Raw genomic sequence first — 25,813 nt, 5'->3', positions numbered from 1 at the left:
AAGAAAACGAAAAGCTAATAGATCTTCTTGGCAAGGCAGTAACAACAAAGAAGGAGATCGAAGAAACTATAGAAGAAATATGGAACTTAGAATGGACAAACTCAAACAAATCAAGAAGATTATGGGATATTATTCCAACAATTAATAAAAGGAAAAAGTTAAAACATCTAGATCCAAGTCCAGGTGTCATTCACTTTCTAAGTGGGCACGGCCCCTATGAAACTTACCTGTATAGAATAAAGGCCAAAGAAAATACAATTTGTGAATGCGGCGAAATTGGAACACCAGAGCACCACATCTTTTGGTGCCCTCTGACAGAAGATGTAATACCAGAGAGGGAAAATATCAGACGTATAAATCTAATACAAATAATCGAAAACGAAAATGATTTTAACATCTTAAAGCGAATAGCAAACAGCTATTCTGAAATAAGAAGAAGAACTTATTACAATGAAAACGAATAAGCATTGCATAAATGTAAATAGAATTAGAGTGGATGTGTCTTTGAGTGTTTTGAATGAATGAAATCTTCCGGACCGAAGAAAATCTTCAGGATGGCACTGGTATTCCGTGCCCCCCGGGGGAGAGGAGCGAGTGGATCATCGCATCCCCGGTTTACACCGGATGGAACTCCGGACGCGTATGGTCTTGTGTGTGTGCGTCGCATGTGTGCTTTTGTGTTCGTGGTCTTCGGGTTTTCGGTTTTCGGGTTTTTGGGTGTACCTCATTGCGTCATGGACGATAAGTGAAGAGGAGTGTCTCAGAGATAGTGAACTTAGTGACCGCTTCAGTCGATCTCGGCCGAAATGACGGTCCCAGCCTGGGTGTGCGGGCGGAAGGACACAACGGACCAGGATCCACACTAAGTGCTGAGTGGGTCCTGGACCTCAAGTCAGCACATACAGGACTGTGATATGGCATGGACACGAAACTGAGAACACTCACAGAACACTACATGAATAACTATCAAATTTATGTCATATAAGAGTGGAAGTTATTAGTGAAGTGAAATGTTAGTGTAAATGTGTTCCGTGACCACAGGAGAGAACCAATCATACAGTGAAAAACCATAGTGATCTGTTTTGCTGTGAAAAGTGAAGAGGAGTGCAGTTTGATAAATAATCATACAGCATACGGGAGAGGAACCATTGTCATACGGTGAAAACCGAAGAAAGAAGATGAAGCAACATATTATTAGATAAAACTTAACTAAATAATATAAAAATTAAATAATTAATAAAGTAAATATAAAATTAATTAAACAACATCATTAAACACTCATGTGGAATAACAAGAGGGAAAAAGGATAAATAGTAGCCTAATTAATAAATGTATTAATACATGATAATAAATAATATAATAAACCATTAAACAAGAATAGGAAACCATAATTACATTTTTTAAAAAAAATAAAAATTAGAAACTAGGTAACTAAAAAACATAAGACTATAATCTTTAAAAAAATCTTAATAATTAAGAAAAGAAATCAATCAGTAGGAATTAAATGGTTAAGAACTATAGGGAAATAATATATAAAAATAAACAAATAACAGCAAAATAGAAGAGTAGATTAGTTAGATAATATAGATAGATAAGTAAATAAGAATTAATAACAATAGAATGTATTATTTAAGTATTTTATATCGTATTCCATACTATTACAGTTGTTGGATCAGGAATTGAAATACTAAGTAGTATAGTTCAGGATAGGTGCAGATAGATTTAAGCTGAGTAGCACTTTGCAAGAAAATTGTTGTTATTTTTTTTCTCATAGTTTATTCTTGTTGTTCTTTGTTTTTTGTTTGTTTTGTTCTTGTGCTGTGTTTTTTTTTGTTCTTTCCTTTTTCCCTTTTCCTTTTCACCTTTTTTCTTTCAAACATGGATACCCAATAAAGATAAGAAAATACATAAATGGCAATGATGATAACCCGTTCCGGTCAAAAGTTTCAGATGCCGGATCTGAAAGACGGGCCTGAGCCAAAAAAAAGAAAGAAAGAAAAAAATATTGTATAGGTGAGTTTTCCCGGGGTACCCTCGTTTCATTTTGATTTCACCCGTTCTTTCATCATCATTCACTTGCTTTAATCATCGTCATCCTAAAGGGCATAATGTGGGACGTTAAACTGACAGTCTGAAAGTTATCAGAGAATGCCATGTCATTTACGACAATATTGCTGTCACCGATATTTCATATCATTACTTCGCAAAACTCAATGCGGTGATTAAAGTCGTCTTCCGTTATTTCATGCACTAAACGCATTCTCCTAGGGTTTCAACTTATACCGCCTTATGCAGAGTCGTTTTGACGTATGATTAGCGTCATACTAAAGGTTTGACTACTGCAATTAACATATGTTAATCAAACTCTTTAGTATGGTACTAATCATACTTCAGAATGACTTTATATAAAGAGCATAGTGTACAAAAATTCATTGCGCTGAACTCTGGGAAACACCTAGCTTGTTAGCAACTCTGGTTATCAATGAATGTGGAATTTCCACAAAAGATTGTAAATTAAAAGAAACTGCCAAATTGCTACATTGTTTCGGCCTTCATGATCGCATGCGGTACCTTTCTGCAAAACATTCAATTGTCTCTTAGGCAGTTGACTTCGAAATTGGGTTATGGTCGGAAAATGTAGCATTAAATAACTGTTGTACCTCTGTATATGATCTCTTCCTATCCTATAACCGGTGTCACGTCAGAAGGGCCCGAACAAAAGGGCGAGGACAGAAAGGCCTTAGTCAAAAGGGCTCCAGTCATAAGGGCCTGAGTCACAAGGACCCTGGTCAGAAGGGCCCCGGTCAAAAGGGCCCCGTAACAAAAAGGCCCCATGTCAAGAAATCTGAGATATAGCCTGCAAAACTTCAGAAGTATAAAAATACTTATTAGATGAAAAATATTACGTGGACATACCTGTTTATTTGTGTTGAAAGAACATACATGTGGAAAAAATATAGGGTTAGTAAAAATGTTACGACAGACCAGTAATAACGATACGCGTGGACGGTGGTAAAGTAAATATTGCAGATGATGGATTCTGCGATATTTGATATCACACAATATCTTTTGAATGGAAAGAGGTGGGTTTGACACATCAATTTAGGCTAGAATGTTCCCACAGATGAAAAGAAGAACTCATTTTTTAAAACCTATCTTCATTCGTTTGCGAGATAGGATGCTACGTTTGACAATTGTATCTAGTAGACCAAAGTATCTGGACAGGCAAAGAGACACGTAGACGTAGAAAAGTAAAAGGTTGCAGGTTGATGCGAAAACTACACTGAGTGAGGGCGTGGACATAATGACAGCCATCCTAGATTCGCCATATTGGATATCACATAATATTTTTAAATGGAAAGGAGTATGTTTAGCACATCAATTTAGGATTGAATTTTCCTACAAACGAGAATATGATTCATTCTTTACCAATCCTCATTCTTTTACGAGGAACGTGTGCTATGTTTGACATTAGTGTGTAGTAGACAAAAGTATCAGGAAAATAAAATAATAATGTGGCGGAGGAAAAGCAAATGTTGCAAGTGTGTGTTGTTGCAAAAACTACATTGAATGGGGATGTGGACACTGTTGATCACATAAATATTCAGATATTATTAAAAAAAACTACTATAAAATGTCCTCTAAAATTATTTTATTCCTCCAAGTTAATACAGTTAGTATTTAATAGCAAACACACAATGATTTATAACTTTCTTTAAGCATTTCGGCATCGTTGTTACAATTTTCCTGGTGTAGTGTGGGGAAATATTGTTCCAATCTGTATGTAATGCTTTTCTCAAACCTTCTTTCACCGTAACTCGTATATATTGACCTTACGTTGCCATTCGCTCCAAAGATTCTCTATGGGATTAAAGCCGGTACTGTGTGGTGGGCAGTTTTGCAGTCTTTAGCGAACTTTTGGGCAGTTTTAAAGCAATCTTTTCTTTACAACATATACTTTGTTTGGGATCAATATCTTGATAAAATTAGAAGTCCTTCTAAGAACGTTAAGATATATTTCTTCTGTATTTTAAAGCAGGCTGGAAGTTCTTGACATTTATTTCTGTATTTACTTGTCGAAACACTATTATTCTACCATCATATTCATGCAGGTTTAACTTAAATTCGTCAATAAAAACATTCCCACCAGTTTTTGAGTTTATTTTCAAAAGCCCTAGAAAATTTAAGTATCTTATATTTCTTAATTTGGGTAATATATGGTTTCTTTCTAGCAATTCTACCATTATATCCTTCCCGTATTAACTCTACATGGTACAATACAATGACCAGAAGAAACATCGTTATCACCCACTACTATTTGAACGACGTTGTTGAGCTCTACCAAATATTCGAAACTGCACATTAAAAGCATTCTATTGCTTTATAATCGTAAAGTAACAATTAATCACAAATATACTTACTATTAAAATATGTTATACATACGTGGTAACTTCTTAATATTTTACAAACGTAAGCAAACGAACAGAAACGTTAAGAACACAATGAAGTACTATTTATTAGTTACCTGTCTAAATACTTTCTTCTACTAGAAACAAATGTCAAACTTAGCACACACTATCGCGTAAATGAATAGAGATCGGTCAAAAGTCGACTCAGTAAGGGATGCGCACGAGACGAGTCGAGACAGAATTTTCCTGAGAATATCCGAGTCGAGACAGCTCTTCCAATAGAAAAATGCACATTTTTCGAGTCGAGACATCACATTTACAGTACATTTTTGAGACGAGACAGCCTTAAATCTTGTCTCGTGCGCATCCCTAATTCAGATTATCGTTTGTAGCAAGATTCTAGCCTAAATTTATGTGACACAAGTACCTTTGTCTATTTGAAAATATTTTATGGTATATAATATGCGGAATTCAAGTTGGGTGCCATGATCATTTAACGCAGTTTTAACACAAATACCAACCTGTAACATTTACTTTTCCTTTGTCCATTTGTCTCTTTGTTACTGTCCTGTCATGATACTTTTTTTCTATTAGATACATATGTCAAATACCCTGTCTCATAAACAAATGGTAATGTGTCAAAAATGAGTTCACCTTCACATTTGTGGAAATATAAAGCCTAAACTGAAGTGTAAGATCATAGCCTTTTCCATTAAAAAATGTACGATCCGCAATATAGTGTAATTCAAAATGGCCTCCACGGTGACCACACTCCAAGCCAATGCAGTTTTTGCAATAACACCAATTGCAATTTTTGATTTTCCCCCGTCCACGCGTGTCGTTATTATTGTTCTGTCCCAATACTTTTGACTAACCCTGTATGGAGATCCACATGTATGTTCTTGCACCAAAATTAAAGAAACGTTTTCAAGATAATATTATTCATATAATACGTATTTTTCTACTTTGATTCAGAGGCAGAAATTGAATTTTAGAACTAAGGGAACAGTCATTAATAGATAGTCTGATTGGGCTAGGTCTCGAGAATACAAACTATGATATGATTTTCACTTTAGCATCCCTTTCAGCAGCGAGGCTCTATGAGATGTGGACCTGCTGATTAACGTGGAATTCGAACCACATGAGATCCCGCCGGGAATCGAACCCGGGTCTTCCACGTCTACAAACTCAGAGAGACGCGGTTGAAAGCAAACTTTCATCGAGAAACGACTTAAGCGATAGGGATTGTTGCAGAACAAACAGCAACCAAACAAAATTAAGATCACCATTCAAGTTTCCTTTTTGTCTCTAATAACCACTGATATTCTTCCTTCTATTAGACAATCACTTCTGCTTACTAAAGTGGCACTATCCACTCGTGCATCTTTGATTTCCACTTCTGTTTTGATTTCAGGCTTTCTGGCCGTGGTACTATTTCTACCCGGGCTCTTTCCACTCAAGCCCTTTTTCGCGGGACCCTTTTGACATGAGGCTTTTTTGACTCGGGCCCTTTTCTCGCGGGGCCGTTTTGAGGGAGAGGCCCTTTAGACTCAGGCCCTTTTGTTGCGGTGCCCTTTTGATCCGGGCCCTTTTGACCGGGGCCCTTTTGACGCGGGGCCCTTTTGACCCGGGCCCTTTTGACATGGGGCCCTTTTGACGCGGGGCCCTTTTGACCGGGGCCCTTTTGACGCGGGGCCCTTTTGACTCGGGCCCTTTTGACGCGGGGCCCTTTTGACCCGGGCCCTTTTGACGCGGGGCCCTTTTGACCGGGGCCCTTTTGACGCGGGGCCTTTTTGACCGGGGCCCTTTTGACGCGGGGCCCTTTTGACCCGGGCCCTTTTGACGCGGGGCCCTTTTGACCCGGGCCCTTTTGACGCGGGGCCCTTTTGACCGGGGCCCTTTTGACGCAGGGCCCTTTTGACCCGAGCCCTTTTGACGCGGGGCCGTTTTGACTCGGGCCTTTCTGTCCTCGCCCTTTTGTCCGGGCCCTTCTGACATGGAATCAGTTACAGTAGCTCCTTTGATTTTATCATCATTATTTTCATTCCTCACAGCTCCATCTCAAGTTTTATAAAATCATGTAAAATCTTAAATTCAGATTCTGTTACAAGAGACATATAATTTGCAAAACGAATACACTTAATGCCTCTACTTCCTACAGATAAAACGCTTTCATTTCCTAGATCTTCTTTTCATATTGCTTCTACAGTAATTGAATATTGAACAATGTCGGCGAGTGGCACTGAGTACCTTTCTCAAATACAGTTTCCTACAGTTTCATCTTATTCATTCAGGCGTATATATATATTTCTAATTGATACTAATATAAAAACTCTTATGGCTATACAGTTAGCATACATATCTTCGGGACGGTAGGTTCAGGTTCGATTCCTGGTGGGAGATTATGTGATTTGGATTCCACAATAAGATGTAAGTCTATATCTCATACAGCCTCGGTGCTAAAAAGAAACTTAAATCTCCAAACAAAAGTAATGACCTGATTTTAAAAAGTTCAAAATGAAGTTTTTGCTGTATTTCACATAAAACCTATAAATTATTTAATTTTCATTATGATTCTTACGCGACATTTTATAATAGGGAAATTTTAAAAAATAGGTACACAATCTTTGATTTTTCTCTGTTACTGAACTGACTCTCTTCCTCTTCTTCCAAGCCAAAGTAGCTTCATTACATTTTCTTACTTGTTATCTATGTAAAATGATATTTAATTTGTTCTGAAGGATGTGAGAGAATATAACATGTAATAGTCAACTGACTATTTGAACCTACGCTATTTAATAGGTATGAAACCTTTCGTGGTATAGCAGATAATGGTCCCTACTGTATGGGTTTGACAATGGAGTAATTGAGTCGTTCTGATTGAGTCGGTAATTCTGATTGAGGTTTACACAGTTTTCTTTAATCTCGCAGATAAGTGGTCAATTGTTATCTTGAGTACTATGGAGGGCTTTCTAAATAGTTTCCGAGCTTCTGAATACCTGAGAAAAAATTGTATGTGGCGTAGGTAAAATCGTATGTTACATTTGTAAATCCTGTAGTGTTTGGACTTAACGTAAAGCAAACGTATAACTGAAAACGCATGTTTTATAATACTTTCCGTACAATTGTTCCATCTATACGTACTTTCCGTACAAAACAATATAGGCGGTCAGGATCTCACATACAAATGGACGTATATAACATATAGCCGACGTAGGTAACATACATATATGTATGTAATATAAGGAAGATTGTTAGATATCAGACATCCTGCAACGGCATGATGTAACATCTAAGGTTAGTGCTTACGTAGCATACTGATAACGTATGCTCCGTACTGATTTCTGTAGTAAGCAAGAGGATTCCGTATATTTGTACAATATACCGCTGTCCGGAGAACGGATTTTTCTCAGTGTAGGAGCTGAATAGTCAATACCTTCCATCTTGTTGCATATTGTTCTTGGTTCGATTTCTGGAAACCCTGGGGACAGTGGAATGATCAAGATCATAATCGTGTAAATTAAAAATAGTCAAAATTCTTAAAATTCTATATGATTAAAACTATTATTATCGTTTTTCAACGCAAAGTATGCGTGAGAATTCTTTTACTTGCTACTTAAAAAGTAATAAAGATGTAATAGTCGTTATTTAACATATGCATGTCTTATAAAAAAAATAGAGAAGGAAAATAACCTGTTATAGTTTCCTGTTTGATCTTAGATTCTCTGACTGGTTAATTATTTATTTATGTTTTTGCTCTGTTTTGTCTCAACAAAATGTAATCTGCATTCCTGTCCGAGTCTTTTTTATTAGTCTTTTTTTTCTTTCATTCTTCCGACTTAATAGATCCAGTCTTTCCGTATAATAGATTGTTGACTTAGAAACATACGGAAGGTCGAGAACCTTCAACGCTTGAAAGCTGAAAGTTATTATTAGTGGTAGTAGTACTTTTTCAAAACAACTAAGTTGCTATGCTATCGTGTTGGCGTGTTCGTATAGAATTCGGTAAGCACTGAGGCAACTTTCGTAGAAAGAAATCGGAACTTTCTAACAGACTCCCATTTTTGTTAACAACTTTCACCCATGTATGTATTCTGCCAGTGCCCTTTTTATACGAAAAAAATAATGGACTATACATGCCGAACAAGAAACAAGAGCTATATGTCATGGCAATATATTTATTTGCTTGTATCTTTTGTGAACTCTATGCCCTTCTCTTTATAGTAAAAATTTATTATTATGAATCGCATATGCTTAATATAATCTACTGGTTATGTAAGAAGGTCGGTGAAAGGTTAAATGCCGACAAAGAGAGGCCGATCACGGTGTTTACTACAAACAGGCGGCTGGAAATACTGTAAAGTAATAACCATGTAAAATTACCGTAAATCTACTACAACCTTACTGAAGTCTTTTAACATATATTAGAATATCATAGATTAGAATCATGATGACCTCAATGATGTAATGGAGTTATACACGCTGTTTATTCACAAAATAATGTTAGATTTAATATATGTTAAAAAAATCGCCAGCAATTTTCCTTCAAAGTTCTATTGTGAAAACATGAACATATACTTAAAAAAAAAAAGACAAGTTCTTTGTCATTTATTTGTCTCTCCTCAGGACTTCGTTTTATGAAATTTGGCTAAACTTATCACTAATAATATTTACTTCAATTATGCCTTAGCTTTGTGATTCATCTTACAAGCTCCCAGATACAACCTATGAAGTCATTTCGCTGGACTAATTAACAATGAATAATATTAATAATATTGGAAAGGAAGTGGAAGAAAATTAAAGCTACCGTCTCGGCATTCGACGTGTAAAATTGGGGGAAAATCGTAGAGAATCCACAGTTAGCATGGCGACCCATCAGATTCGAAGTCAAGACGTCTCAATTGCGAAACAAGAAAGCTAACCACTAGCCGAAACAGCAGTGAATTGGTCCAGGCGGTAAGGCAAAGATTACGACTTGTCATGTTTAATCCCTGCCACCGGCCCTATACGACCAGTTAACTACTTATTCCAAGTTTAAATCAAAGAATGAAATATTTTATTATTGTTAATGAAGTAAAAATATTAAAGCCGTATGTAATTTTTAATATAGAACATAATTTAGAATGCTCCTTGTTTTCTATTTAATTTCTTTTCTAAAATATAAATCAAGGAACTTTTTTCGTAAAAAAAAAAAAAAATGCAAGATTGATAGAACAGAAAACTATGTTGTTATAATTTACGTACATTTGCACTACTACAAAATATTAATCTGTTTCCCAATTTTAAAAAAAGAAAGAAATGTAAAATTTAGTCACAATGTATTTGCAGTGATGACTCTCGAATGTACTTTTTCTTTATGAAACTCCCCTCCCCAATAAAAGATATAAAATAATCATAATTCTTTCCTAATGTTTGAATTGTAAAATACCATTTAAAATGTATAATGAAATCCCAGAGATTTTGTATCTTAATAAACCATATTTCTTATTACAGATATCTCCCCATTACGTCGACAACGCAGAGATGCAACTGTCAAGGAGAAACTCGGACTCAGTGCAAGAGGCCGATATTGGTCACCGCAGAGACGACCTAGTAGTCAAGCTAAGGACAAAGAGAAAAGAAATCCTCTCCTAGAGCGTGTCAAAAGCACTAAACTATCATGTTTTCGTTCCGATAGTAACAATCCAGAAACGGGTAGCGAGGCCAGCAACGTGGAATGGCGAGAAGATTGCCGGGAATTGTTGACCCTCGATTGTTGTGAAAATACTGAACGGGTGTTGAGAATAGAACGCAGAGCGTGCAGTGCTGGAGACATCCTGACTGAGGAAGATGAAGAATGTGATGTTAAGAGTGATGATATAGATGATGATGTTTTCCACAGTCAACGCTATCATCATCATCATCATTACCATCACCACCGTCTCGACAAAGTAGATGAACATTGTGGATGTCAAAGAGTCCGCGGTGGAATTTTTAGTTTGTCCAAATCAAACGAGAATGTGTTTTATATGAATGAAGACACTGGTATAATATGTGGAAATAAACTGAGACAGATAAAGTCCCCGCAACCTAGTGTACAATCAACATCTTGTTTTGCAGCCAAACTAAAATCTATGTCTGAAAGGTACTTAAAATCTTCGACTAACATCCTGTCCAGAAGACTACTTGCGAAACTTTATCGGAGCAGTAGTGAAGGGAAAAAAGCAAAATTGCGAAGTTTTTCTTACGGAGCGTTACCAGGACTTGAGGATTTCAGTCAGCGACACCCATCTGTAAATCCTTTGTATCAGGAAGAGGAAGTGTTGGATCATGTGTTCGTGGCTGAACCAGTGGTGGTCGTTGGTGAAGATTCTGGTTATAGTAGTGATCCTAGGTCACCAGCTGGTGAAACAGACGGTGATAGTGGGATTGTGAATGAAGGTTCTGATTCAACTTCTATGTTAGATTGCGAAGCGGGTTATTCCTTACCGAGTGACCTTAATGGTAACAGATATGTGCTGAAAAAGAGTGTTAGTGATAATGTAAAATCAAGTAACAAACGAAATAATAAGGACCCAAGGGATAGATGGAGTTACGTTCATCTACGAAGTGCCTCGCATGACAGCAGTTATAATCAAAATTTGCGTAATCCCAATGCTCAATACGATACTACTAGTAAGTTTAGTGATGACGTTTGCAATGAAGTTTATAGTGATTGGCAAAGAAGACGTCGCCAAGGTAGTGCAATTTTTAGGGAGGACATTGAAGGCAGAAGATCGAGAATTAGTGATCGTGGATCTAGAGCTTCTTCTTTGGATCGACGAGAAGTGTTTCGAAAATTCCAACGCGAGAGGTCACCATCTCTTGAAGCTGGTGAAACTTTGGAACTAACAGCCAAACAAAAACGACGCCAACGAACAGCTTCCGGTAATACGATTCCTGTTGGTGCTAATAGACCGCCTCCAGTTCCACCTCACAGGAATAATTCCGATTCCAATGGCCAGAGGGAATTTAAGTTAGTTCGACTAACAAGAGAGGACGATGAAGAACTTGGAATATACATTGCTAAGATGAGGCTTTCAGACCATGGTTGTCTTGGATACTTAATAGCTCATATTGTTCCCGGGGGATTAGCAGATAGGTAAGTTGATTTCTTTTCACAAATAAATATTTATCCAGAAATAACTTATTGAAAGCTCTTGGTGTAAATGTTAGATATGAAAATAATTGCTAATTTAAGTAATATAAAAATGTACCAATTTTTTGTAAAGCACTTTGGTTCGTTTTCGTACGATTACTCATAACAATGGATACCTATAATGATAAAAAAAAATCGAGTTGAGCTGATTTTGAGTTTAACGTCCTGTTCAGCAGAAGGGCGGGAAGGGGGTATAAAACTCCATTCCTGATTTTTAAAAGTATTTCGTTACCTTTAAATTGGGTGGGCTGTAGAAAGTTACGCCTTTTCTAAGTCAGCGAAATGTAGGTATCAAAAACATTTTTGGCAGTATTGGGGAAGCAAAGTGAATTCAAATTTCGTTTTGTGGTGGAGATCGTAGCTGAATTAATAGCATAGTAGAAGGATTTATTTGCGGTAGAGATTTAAATGATAAACTAGTAACCGATTAAAAAAAATAATAAAATGCTATATTAAATTGCATTAAAAAGGAGATTTTTTGTGGAGTAATACAGATTGGTGCGCTAAAATGAAGAAATTGAACTAAAAATTAAAGCATTAAGGGCGAGTAACCTCTTTCCTAGTATCCATTGTAAAAAGAGCAAAGAAACTTTAGCGATCAACCTCAGGAAGAGTGCTCAATGCTTCCCATTTCTTCACTACAACCAACAGAAAATCTCCTTCGAGCATTTTACTAAACACTTGTTATCAAGGCAATAACACTGAATTATTTCACCTAAAAGATAATTTCTTATTTTTAGTGCATTTTATTAAAAAAAAAAAACCTTTTTCAAAAGTTACCAACAGATATTATTATTTTCCTTTTAGCCTTTATTCAATATCTTTTTAAATTGCATTGTGGAAGGCAATAGTATCTTCTCTCTAATTTTGAAAAGAAAAGAGCTCAAACTTGTTGATATAAAGTCAGCAAAATACCTAGTGATTTGCAACTAGCCAAATTTCCGTGATGATTTGGGTTGTATGAACAGCAGGCACTCAATATTTATTTCCAAATAATTAATTTGATTAATTTTGCAATAAAGCGATAGGCTGCCACAAGAATTATGTAGAATATTGTTTTGTCATTGGGTTTACATATCGCTACAAGATTGCAGAACTCGAGTTAGTATGGAAGCGCATGAAATTTAAGTTCAATATTTGTCTCTAATTAACAGGAAAATAAGTTAATGAAAGTATTGTAATAATAATAATAATAATAATAATAATAATAATAATAATAATAATAATAAGGATGCTTAGCTACGATATTACATAGCGATTTCACATCTTATTGCTGACACCGTAATATTGGAAATGTTGACCTTTGTTTACCGATATTTGTTTTTAGCAAAATGCCGATGAAGTTTTGAGGACATTGGGTATCATCACCAATACCATCTATCATAATAATTGTAAATACAGTTGCACTGCGTAAATGTTGTTCTTGTAATTTATCCCTATTCTTGGATGATTTATAATTGTTTTTAATTCCTCATAGAACCATGGGTTTATTAGTGTAGTTTGGGTTATACTTGATAAAGCTGGAAAAAGAGTTCCACTGATGAACGTGAAACGTAAAAATTGAAAACCCAAGTTGATGTTGTTTCCATAAAGTCACAATACAGATCTAATTTGCTAGTAGAAATGCTCTGACACAGATATACCTCGTTATAGCAATTAACCATGCTTCGTTTCACGTTTAAGAAAATACTGTAAATACTACTTAATCAGATATATCCTGTTTGTAACCAGAAATATCTTAACACATTCTTCTGATGGAATGTATGAAGCAATGTCTACATTATTTTTTAAAAGTGAGTGGAAACACATCTATTTACTCACTTGCCACCTTTGTTGTTTCTTTTCGTGCGAAGTATGAATTCCAAACGTAAAGCAAATTTCTTAAGCATGTGTTAGTTAACAAACTCGCGGAAGAATTTGTCTTTCGTGTTTATTCTTCTTTGTGAAATACCTTTTGTGGTCATGCTCCGTTTTTTTTGACCAGAGGCATAGAGACCTCAAAAAGTATATTACTGTATAATCACACGCAGAAATGTTGCGGATAAGATACTGAAATTTTGGTAGCCCAATTCTGGCTTGTGTCTTTACGTACAACATGGTTTTAAACCTGTAATGCTTACTGTGACTCTTTTGACATTGGTTTTCAATCTCAGAGGTCGTTGACACTTGAGACAAAACTGAGGTGTCAGCTGTCCAGTTTCATTTCGTGCAATGTTTCCGTGATGTAAATTTGTTATAAAGAGGTTTAGCGAATATCTTCTCTTTATTACGTTGTTTACCGCCTGTTTGGAATTATTCATGCATTTCAGGCATGTCATATCCTGGGAGAATATAAACTAAACAGTGTTGTTGAACATACACACACACACACACATACACACACACACACACACACACATATATATATATATATATATATATATATATATATATATATATATAATTCTGCAACTTAAATTTAGTAAATGCCATGTTAATATGTCAAGGTCCTTGGCTATTTATTTTCTAATTTAACGGAAAAAAAATATTACAAAATAACTATACCTTCAAAAACTTTAGTCTGTATGACTTCTCAAATTTCACTTCTGATTCTTTTTGAAGGAGTAGCATTAACATTCTCACTTCAGATTATGAGGTGCTTGATTCAAATTCCGCAGCTAGGAATTCTGACTAGACTTAGTGCAAAGTTTCTTTAAACGTAACAAGCCAAAAGATACGATGGTACATTGAAATATCAGGAATCAAACTTTAACCGTAGATAATAGATAAATATAAGTCTGTAAGTTTAGACCTTTTCAAAGCTAAATCTGGAAATATTTTATCATTTCACTTTGTTAGTGTCCTTCAATGTAAAAATGTCTTAATCTCAGCTCTATCTCGAAGTTGAATAAATCAATATTCCTTATATACAGAGTGATCGAACACTGTAGTTTTATCGGAGTATACCCGATTGCTGGGCTGTTGTTTTGGTGTCCAAAAAGTTACTTTTGAAACAGGAAATACTCGCACTCCGGTTTCTAGAAAGTTAATTGCCCAGAAAGGATAAATTAAATTTACTGTGTGAAATGCTCATATGACGCAAGTAAACAACACTATATGGTTTCGATAGTGCGTCTGTTGCTATATATCGGGCGATGTAATGACGTAGTTATCAATGTTGAAAATATTGGTAAATATAAATCTAAGGATGGAAAAGAACTTTTTCTCGATACTGTACAATAATGTTTAAACTTTATTATCAATAACACAAAATTAAATTACAAGAAATACGTCCAACCTTGAAAACATTAATTGAAAGATATTTAAAATTAAAGTTTAAGAGCTAAAGATAATTTTGGATTGTTGTATCTTGTTAACCAAATATTGTCAGTTATCAGTTCGCGAAATAAATGTAGGCGTAGAGTATATTTAAAATGAAGATCCGCAATGGCGTCGAAATTCTAAAAAAACAATGAAAATTATTTTTTTAAAAATCTTTCTTATGTTTAAAATTTCCAGACTGACGAAAACTTACGAGCTCCTAAAAAAATAATAAATATTAATTATTCTGAAAAAGTGCGTAAGCAAATATTGCTTATTCTAGGATAGTAACCGTCCAATTAAAAAAAATGTTCCAAAGATAAGACATTTATCAATCGATGCATCGCATTGAGCAAAATAAAATGGCATGCGTAAGAGTAAATCTCCAAAGCGTAGTTTTGAGGAAATCTGCAAGAACGAATCTTTAGGAAACTTAAAAAAAAAAAAAATCATTCGTGGCCAACGGTAACAGCCTGAATAACACACTAGTTATTAAAGTTTAAGTTATACTGAAACATTACACACTTTGGTTAATGAGATATAAGAACGCAGAATTATCATTAATTAGCTCTTAACCTTTAATTTTAAATATCTTTCAATTAACGTTTTCAAGGTTGGACATATTTCTTGTAATTTTCTTTTGTCTCACTAATAACAAAGTTTAAATATTGTTGTACAATCGAGAGCAAAAGTTATTTTCCAACCTTAGATGTTTATTTACCAATAATTCCGGAATAAATTGACCAATTTAAATGTGGTTTTTGGTAACAGAAGCTCTATCGATGGGAAAGCACTTTTGCTTTCAACTATGCATCTTTTCAACCCTGAGAATAATATAATTAAAATGTTTTCCCTATATATAATAGAACGATAACAATTTATCGATTTAGCGCTCACATCTAGTATGCGGAGTTCCTGGTTCGATCGCAGCTCCTGCCAAGTGGCCTTTGTAGTGAACAAACTCCGTATGCATGGGTTTTCTCGAAGGTTTGCCGTTTCCTCTCACATCTAATGAAATGACCACCATGGTCATTCCTTAGTCTCCGTGCATAAACGCGAGATGTTTTTTTTAAAAAAACGATTCAGAGTCTGAAGAAAAATAATGACGGCACTAGTGTACTATACAAGTATTCAATGATTTCACCAAAGGCAAGTAATTTGTTTTTAGCTAATTAGGACAGACATTTTTTAACTCCGCAATCTTTATAATTATAAGGTCATGTTTATTGTATATTATTTAAATAGACTTTATTCTATTTAGTTCTAAAATAGATTTTTAAAAATATTGTTTCCATTATACGTTTCAAATGGTACATAAAGAAATGTAATGTTTTCTACCAATAATCAAGGTCATCATATAACCTAAATGAGACAAGGGGAACTTAATATACTGCAGTTATTAACTTGTTCACAACATGATCCGATAGTGTACTGTTTGTCGCTAGTTGTACACCATATACATTTCGTAATTACTGGGAGATTGAGAAAATTCGTTCCGGTGTCTTCTTGTTAAGTTCTTTATCTTTACATTACAATTGTTGATTTTAATACTGTCTTTACCTCTTTTAATTACCTCCAATATTATTCACCGATCATTTTCCACAACAGTTTTTCGTCCGTTTACTTTCCATTCAGTTTACTTTCCCTATTCTTCTTCACACATACATTGCGAAATCTTACGACCAGTGTTTCTTCCAGCTCGGACTTATATACCTGTAAATTACCTAAAATAAAGATAGATAGAGAACTAAGATAATTTACAGTGCGATCAAATACCACTCTTCTGCAAGGCACATACTTTAGCAAACAGTGTTCCGTGTAGTCCCTTTACGTTTTGAATCCTCCCCCTCACTGGACAAAATTTTTTGGAAGAAAACCTGCTTATGAGAGTTTCTCTAATATTAGTTAGCGTGTGAGAAACACAAGTAAATAATAATTCTTTCGAAATGTTGCCTATTTTATTACATATGCGATATGCCTTCCTTTATCTTCACCTTCTCCTAAAGGGTGTGCACTTTCTATACTCTATTACTATAAATGGATGAACATCTAGTTTAAATTAAGAGGCACATTAACTATTATACGTCAACACGAAATATACTATAAATATTATTTATTTATTTATTTATTTATAATAGTCCTCTACAGAGCCAAACTCCATTTACAGAGGAACATATGTATACACACATAATTACATATGAAATACATATATATCTATATACTGAAAGAAAAAAATTAAAAAAATACATGTAAACAAGGAAAAATACAAGTTAAATAATAAAAACAAATTAAAATATTAATAGTATAAATTTAAAAGAAAATGAAAAATATGAAAAAATGAAAAATATAAAAAAAATGAATATAAAAAAATGAATAATATGAAAAATAGAAAAGTCTCCAGCATAGGTTCAACTCATAGAGATAAGTCATAGAGATAACACTTCTTAATTATTTAATTAATCCATACATAATGTCTTTTCAAAATATTATTTTTGAGTATACGCAAATATACAGCGGTAGGATAAGAGAAGTCAAGATCCAAATCTGATGAAACCAGCTGATTGAAATTCTTACAAGCTCTAACTATGAATGAGTCCTGGTGAATTGTAATATGAGATCTCGTTATGTTAAATATTAAATTCTTACGCAATGGTCGTTTTGGTATATTGAAATTAATATATTGGAGCAAATTACAATTATCTGTTACTGAGTTTATTGTCTTGTACAAATATGTCTGCTGAATAAGGAAACGTCTACTGTAAAGAGAATGCATATCAAATTTAATTAAAAGAGAAGAATACGAGATCTTATTTTTAGTTGCTGATATATGATACAATTTGAAATAAAGATGTTTCAAAAATTTAAATTGGACTCGTTCTATGTTATTTGCTTGTAATTTGTGAATAGGATCCCAAAGAGCACAACAGTATTCCAACTTACTTCTAATCATCGCTATAAAGAGGTGTTTTAAAGCTTGGATATTATATAGGTCTCTTGTACTCCTTATTAAAAACCCTAGTGCCCTGTACGACTCTGCAATAATTTTATTTATGTGACATTTAAGTGTAAACTTATGATCTAGTAATACACCTAAGTCATTAACAGAATATACTCTTTTTAACTTTTCACTATTAATCTTATACTCAAAAGATGGACAATTAATTTTATTTGAAAACGTTATAACATTACATTTTTTTATGTTAAAATATAATTTGTTTCTGATACACCATTGCAGACAACTATTAATATCTCTTTGTAGTTCATGTCGATCATTATTCACTTTTATAGCTTTAAATATTTTCATGTCGTCGGCATATAATAAACAATTACTATATTTTACAACATTTGGTAAATCATTAATGAATAAGGAAAATAGCAATGGGCCCAAATTTGAACCTTGTGGTATACCTGAATTAGCTACGTAAATAAAAGATTTTACAAAATTATAATTGACAAAATATGTTCTACCTCGCAAATAAGAGATCATAATATTTATCAAAGAGGTTGAAAACCCCATAGCCAGAAGCTTATTTATTAAAACCGTGTGATTTAATTTATCAAATGCTTTTTGAAAATCCGTATAAATTACATCAACGTAATATCCATCATTTATAGAACTTGCAATAAATTGAGAAAAAGAAGTTAAGTTGGTCAAAGTTGAGCGTCCTGGGTAAAAACCATGCTGAAAAGGTGAAATATAGGATTTGACATGCGAGAAAATTCTGTTAAATAAAATTTGTTCGAAAATTTTTGAAGGAACTGAAATTAGGGCAATAGGTCTATAATTTTCAATATTATTAGAGTTTCCCGTTTTTAATATCGGTGTTATTTTACTCAGCTTCCATTTATCCGGAAAGGATTGAGTTTTCAAAATTAAATTGAATATCAAACATAGTGGAACTAATAATGGTTCAGCACAACCTTTAAATAAACTATAAATATACTATAAATATTATTATTAATGTTATCAGAAAGAAAATGTTAGTACACGTTCCTCCTGAATGGATATTGTATCAAATGTAGAGAATACTGTTATATTTATTTATATTTTAGAATCATGTTCGACGCAGATGCTACAAAATTTTCATTCTTTGTGCATTTTCTTCCCTAGGGATGGTACCTTGTGCATTGGCGACGAAATAGTGAACGTCAATGGAAGAAGACTGAGGGGACTGACAATGGCTGAAGCACGTGAAGTTCTAAGATGTGGGCCTCGCGACGTAGACATGGTAGTAGCTAGAACCCTTCAACATGTAAAGTCATCTCCTCAACCTCAAATGAGAAGAAGCTTCAAGTTAGGTCGTCGTGAAATGTCTATCAAGCAACACTCGACACGCAGTCTGAAAGAGAGTTCGGTAGATTATGAAAATGTTCTTGTAGATTCATCGACGCCATCTTTGTGTAGCACCACTAGTAGTAGTAGTAGCAGCTCTTCTAGTCCTGATCATTCATCATCAAGCCTAGATACAATGAAGTGCTCAGATCAAGGGGATTTATCAACTTCGAGTTCCGGTGTTGACCACGGCGAGAAACGAAGACACTTCCAGAAAAATAAAGTTCGCAGAACTGTAGTAAGCTGTGCTGTGAGTCCTGGTACTGCAGCAAGATCTGTTCAAAAGGCTGGATCAACAGATATATGTAGTGATCATTTGGTAGACGACACTTCGGCATCATCATCATCATCATCATTTTGTACACTGCCTCGGAGACCTAGATCTACAGTTTCAACTTTCCATACTGTAATATTTGAAAAAGGATCTGGGAAGAAAAATCTAGGATTTACTATTGTTGGTGGTAGAGACTCACCTCGTGGAGCCCTTGGCATTTTCATTAAGACAATCCTGCCCAATGGACAAGCAGCAGAAGATGGCCGTCTCAAAGAAGGTAAATAAAAAAAGCAAATTTATATATTATTTTCAAGTCAGTCAGACACCAATTAGAAATATTGCTTTGTTACCTAGTTCGTCTTCTTCCACTATATTCTTTTTACCCAATCTTGAAAAGAAATCTCGTGTCTTTCCTATTGAGAAGGTTTTTCTTCGCATTTGAAAGTATAAGCAAATAAATTAAAAAGGAAAGAGGGAGAACTAATACATACAGTGTAATTAATAGTCTTTATTACATTAATACTGCTTATAAATACTTTTAACGATCATTGGGTGATACAAACAGAAACGTGAACGGAAGTACTTTAAAATTCTTTTAAATACGGAACTGCTTGTTGTGTTTAATAATGGGCCACGCACATAATAAAAATTATTTGACTACGAACACATTTTACCTGAGAAACTGTTCATTATTTCCTTCTATCGATCCTTTTTTATTATTATTATTCCTTTCCGATTTTCTGACTTCAAGAAATAACACAAAATCAGTGATTATCTCAGTCTTGTTTCGTAGAGCAATGTAATCGGACAAATAACAATGATAATATGAATTAATTTTTCAAACTTTAGTTAACCCCACTCATTTTGCATTCGCTTTTGGCTTTTATTTGTCTAAAGTTTTTTTCTTCTTCATGGACAACAATATAGTGTGTGTTTGTAACTTGACATGTGAACAACTAGATTCTGAAGCTAATTATCGAAGGAAAAAACAAATAAATAAGTGATAAGTATTAATAATAACTCATTTGAAGATTATCTTGTATTTCAACCAGTAATGCAGGAATTACTTAAGTTCAAACTTTTTCGGTACTGTTATGTAAATGGATTTGCATATATTGGCACGTGGTGGTGTGAGGAAACATCACAAATAAGTGTTTTAGTTAATACAATATAGAAGGGGCAATAAATGAACAGTTTTATCGCTCTCCTTTAAAACCTAATCTATTTTGAACTCATCAATTCATTTGGACATAGAAGAATTACCAATTTGGTCTCTTGGAATTCTATTATAGGCCAAAAGTAGATTTTCTAACATAGTACTAGCTCTAACACTAATATATCAACATATAAATAAATAAATAGTAGAACGAAAGCTAACACAAGATTAATACATTAAATATTAAAGTGAATGTTTAAGAAGTGTGAGCGTAATACGGGTAATAACAGTATTATGTTATTTTCTTTCATTATTATTATAATGAATTCTTCGTAACAAATTTCTTTCGCGATATGCTGTGATTTGGAATACTAACAATATTACAAGTAATTAAAATGAAGGCAGCAACAATGTTCAAAGAAAGGTATAACCTCCACCGTATAACTCTTCTACAGTACTTTTAAATAACATTACCAAATGCCGAAGCATGACATAAATATTAATGCTAGCTTTTCTTACCTAAATGACTCATCATAATAAACATAAGATAATACGTTCGAACAATGTGAGTCGTTAAATGTTTCATTTAGATGTTAGAAGCGTGTCAAAGTGTTGTTGAATTTTTAGTAAAAGCAATAACCTTGAAACGAGTGTTAATGATACTATAGGCCAAACGAAATGGAATCAATTTGTGAAAGATCAACTTGTAGAATCAATTTGTGAAAGATACATGATAGAATTTTACTATGAAAATATTCGTGAAAGACGATATTGGAACTATAATTCATCTGAACAATCACAATTGTTTGGAAGTTACTTGAGCGATGATTTTTTAAATTTAATAATTTGTCCTATATTGACTCTATGGGTGTGCTTTCCTTTCGTTGTTTAACCATTGTTAATGCACCGATTCGTCCCGAAGTGATTTTTCAAGATGTCATCACAAGATTGTGATATCTTTGTAGCTCTTAAACAAAAGAATTTTCGTCACATGTTTATAATAACACTTTTCATTCATTTGGTGCAAAGAGTTACATTCCGAAATTTAGTGATGTTATTTGTTAACACAATGCATATAAAGTTCATTAATTTGTAAAGGAGGTGGAAGCCTGTATTCATTTATTTTTCATTTTATATTAAGTTGTAGGTTCGCTTTTCATATAGATACGATGCTCACTAAATTCCAAACATATATATTCTTTTTGTCGGGCTTGCCCTATTTTTCTTTAAATAGAGCATTATAGAAAAAAAAAAGTCATGGTGCTATGTTCAGTTTTTTCCCTAATTTTGCGAAGTTCTGGAGTTAAAGCTCTTTACATTGGTCATTATTCAATGGTTTGTCGTATATCTCATGTGTTAATTATTTGTAATGTGTTCAATATTTTAAGTACAGCAAAGAATATAAATATATTAAGTACTTTGATGCATATTTTTTCCCCGCATTTGTATTCAACTAAGATCGATTTCTCTAAGTTCCGAAGTACGCAAATGTTACTACATTTTCCTATATTTTAGACCATGAATACTACTATTTAAAAATGTTTTAAAAGATACAGTGTATATAATACGTAAACAAATATATTACTCGAATCTAAAAATGCGTATTTTAAAAATATTGTGTTTCTCCACAGGTGACGAGATATTGGCTGTAAATGGACAGGTATGCCATGATTTAGCTCACGCGGAAGCAGTTGCTCTGTTCAAGCGGATTAAAGCTGGGCCAGTAGCCTTGCACATCTGCAGGAGGGCCAAGGTGAAATCAAAGTAAGTGAAGTTTTCTGTTTTCATTAACGCCCCCGAAAGACTGAAGTAAAAAGAAAAAAAAATACTACATCACGAAGAACTCCTTAAAAGTTAAAACAACTATGTAAAATAGTCTACTAAGAGTTATTATTATTTAGTATTTTGGTTGTACACACTTATGAAAGTTCGGTAAAATCAAGCAAAGCATTGTGTTATATTTAAATATTTTGTTCTCAAACATTAGTGTTTGAAAGTTAAGCTTATTACAGTATTTAACTTCAGTGATTAATGGCACAGTAATTCATATTTGTACGCACTATTCATGTAGACAATATTTTAGAAAATTAAGTATCTATTTAAAAAGAGTTAGCAATAACAGAAAACTTATTCTAGGTAGACTACCCACTATTTTTTTAAAGTTGTTGTAGAACTTAACGGTGTTGAATACCTACGTCATCTTTATTTTAGCTAATTGGTTTATATGTGGAATTTTTTTTTCTGTTTTGTTTGAAATGAATTGGTATTTGAATGGTGTACTTTTAGTTATCTTTAAATGTAATTAGGTGTTGCTTGGTTCGTAAATATTAAAATTATACTCAAAAAGTTTAATTTTTCGACGTACGGGTTATATAATTAGACTTTAACACCTTGCGCTCCAGGTATCATTTTCCTATGTGGGTGCTGTAATACCGGTTTCATTTACTATTAATAGACTGTCTAGACCTTTATATAGGGCATAGTTATTGTACGCGCGTGAGGAGAGCTTTCACATTATTGATAGAAACAATTCTTTGCATTGTGGAACATTTGGACTGAAAAGGGGAAATTCTGATGTTCTGAAGGGATTTTATACTGCTTCAGGTTGGCAACACTGATTGGAAATCAAAGACAAAAGTTTACCTTTTCCGATCTCGAAAATTGTTAATTGTTTATTGTCAAAACAAACACATGTGTGTTGTAATTGGATGCTCCCCTAGGCCTGCCATCTACTGAGACAACACATTTTTTTTGGTCTTTTCTGTCAGTAAAGTGCTGTCACCTAAGGAAAAATAGTAGAACTAAGTTTTGCCTTGGATCCACTAACAAATTTCGGCACCTCCAGGATTAACACGAGTCTTAATAAGGGATATATTTTCATGACATCCACATGGATGTCACTGGTACATAAGGGATTAATTAGATTTAACAACGGTATTCAACACCACTCGTAAAGAATGAAAAAAATCCGACAGATAGCTCTTGCGAAATAATAGTAAATGAATTATTACCTGTTTTCAATTCTTATAGGCTTGAAATCTGCGTAGTTCGTGACATAATTCTCAAGAGGTCAAATTTCTGCACTGTATGATAGTTGTGACAAACCAACTATTAATTAATTTAATAGCATTGTTTAAATGTATTAAATGGTATAGTTCCAAATATTGTCTATAATGTATATTTCTATTGGATTATTTACAAAATTAATAAAAAGTGGTGTTGAGCACAATAATGATCCTTAGGGAACGTAGAAACGTTTTATAGAAGGTAATATAGTAAAAGTTGCATGTTTATACGTATAGTGCTGCAAACGTGTTATTTCATTTTAGTAAACGTTGGTAATATTTTAGATAAACAATAGAAATTATAGATGGAAGTATCAACTCTTTTTCTTACTTTATCACAAATAGTACATAAAGATTTCTTCACATAATATTGTATAATAAATTCAATATAAAATTTTAGGCTCAATTAATGGAAATGCATTATTCATCTTGCTAGTTATATAAACGTAAAATATAAACTATTTTGCCTATTTGGCAATACCTGATAAAAATCATAACTGCTATTTAAACTCTAAAGGGGTGTCTAATCAATGTCTAATGTCGTAAATTTTGTTGAGATAATTAATTGACAGATTTTGAAGAAATGTATGGAATAAGAAAGTGTTGATATATATATATATATATTTTTTTTTTAGATTATCAGATGGACAAGTTTTGCCAATATATGTCTCTACAGTCTTCGTATCTCTCTCATGTATTTTTTACCTTTCACGAAAATTCACGACTTCTCTTACACATTTCAAACTAGAGATTTCAAAGTTTTCGAGAAGGAACTTCATAACCTATCGAAGACAGCAATCCGCACCAAATTTTTATTTAGAATTTTCTTCATTGTTGAAATGGTTTGTTTGTTGAGAGGGATATCCAAACCTTTAACAATATAACTCTTTCAACAATGAAGAAAATTCAAAATAAGAAATCGGCACAGATTGTTGCCTTCGATAGGTTATCAAGATCCTTCTCCAAAAATTCCAAGTCTCTAGGTTGAAATTTGTAAGAGAAATTGTAAATTTTCGTGAAAGGTAAAAAATACATGAGAGAGATTCGAAGACTTTAGTGACATCTATTGGCAAAACTTGTCCCATTACACCAATCTTAAATAGCAGATTATGTCTATTGTTGTTTGTCTGTCTTCTGCTAAGGGTGACAAAACCTAACTGTAACGCACATTCTACTTCCAAGTTGTGTGTTAGAATCTCCTAAAGCCTAAAACGGTTCTTCCCTTTGTAACTGAAAAACTAATGTTAGTTTTTGCAAAGTTAATAACAAGAGATTTACATTTTTATATGAATTTAGTTATTTACTAATTGTAATTTTGATATATTAACAGTTATGATAAATTGCTTATTTATCATATTCTATTTTGCTTTCAGATCATCAAAGGCAAAATCGTGCACGGATCTAGTCAGGGCATCAGCGACTGAAGAGTAAAATATGTTTTCATGGGTAGCACACATCATATTCACAAGAAAACACACCATACACAACATCCTGATAGCAAATGAGATTTTTACTTACATTATTTAAAGACAATATTATTTTTTGTCACTTTTTTGTATTTTAACTGGCAAAAATTGTTTACATTTTTGTATATACGTGGTGTAACTAATTAAAAATTATTATTATATCATTGGATTTTTGTTCTACTATACCTTGTTGCTATTAACTATTGATGTAATATATTTGTCATAAATGAACAGAAGTGTTTCATTATACACGGTGTGATCAAAAAGTACGGTGAGTCATTTTATTACAAAGTAATAAGCTTACATCAAATATGAATTAATCCCCTTGGCTTGAAACGCACTTATTCCAGCGTTGGTTCCACGATCGGAAGCACTTCTGGAAGTTTCTTTCTTCAGGGTCTTCAACTGCGCCGTCGTCATCTTCCCAATGTCGGCACAGAACATCTTCCTCTTAGCATGGCTTTGATTTTTGAGAAGAAATCAAAACCATGCTAAGCCACAAACCACATTCTGCTGTAACCGAAGAGTACAACGGATGTGGACAGACATAAATATTTTTTGGGGGCCAAAAGTCGGGGAACGAATTTTGCACTCACTCTTCTCACTTGCAAATCGGCGGTTAAAATTCTTTGC

At 33.7% G+C, this 25,813-nt stretch overlaps 1 protein-coding gene across 5 annotated transcripts in view; it reads left to right on the top strand.

Annotated features, from left to right (window-relative positions):
- The window catches only part of LOC145678353 (uncharacterized), a 241,160-nt gene extending 215,819 nt beyond the window's left edge, over nt 1-25,341 (top strand). For all 5 annotated transcript variants that reach the window (XM_081748404.1, XM_081748405.1, XM_081748402.1 and 2 more), the window contains 4 exons: nt 9,903-11,529; nt 18,998-19,770; nt 22,281-22,413; nt 25,088-25,341. In XM_081748404.1, the coding sequence (XP_081604530.1) occupies nt 9,903-11,529; nt 18,998-19,770; nt 22,281-22,413; nt 25,088-25,145 (2,591 nt within the window). In that variant the 3' untranslated portion in view covers nt 25,146-25,341. The remainder of the gene's footprint in view (nt 1-9,902; nt 11,530-18,997; nt 19,771-22,280; nt 22,414-25,087) is intronic.
- Nucleotides 25,342-25,813: the final 472 nt, after the last annotated feature.

Source organism: Thermobia domestica, chromosome 2 (assembly GCF_964235325.1).
Source record: "Thermobia domestica chromosome 2, izTheDome1.hap1.1, whole genome shotgun sequence".
Lineage (NCBI taxonomy): Eukaryota > Metazoa > Arthropoda > Insecta > Zygentoma > Lepismatidae > Thermobia > Thermobia domestica.
The sequence above is the reverse complement of the archived record's forward strand: the minus strand, read 5'-3'. Positions and strand labels throughout refer to the sequence as shown.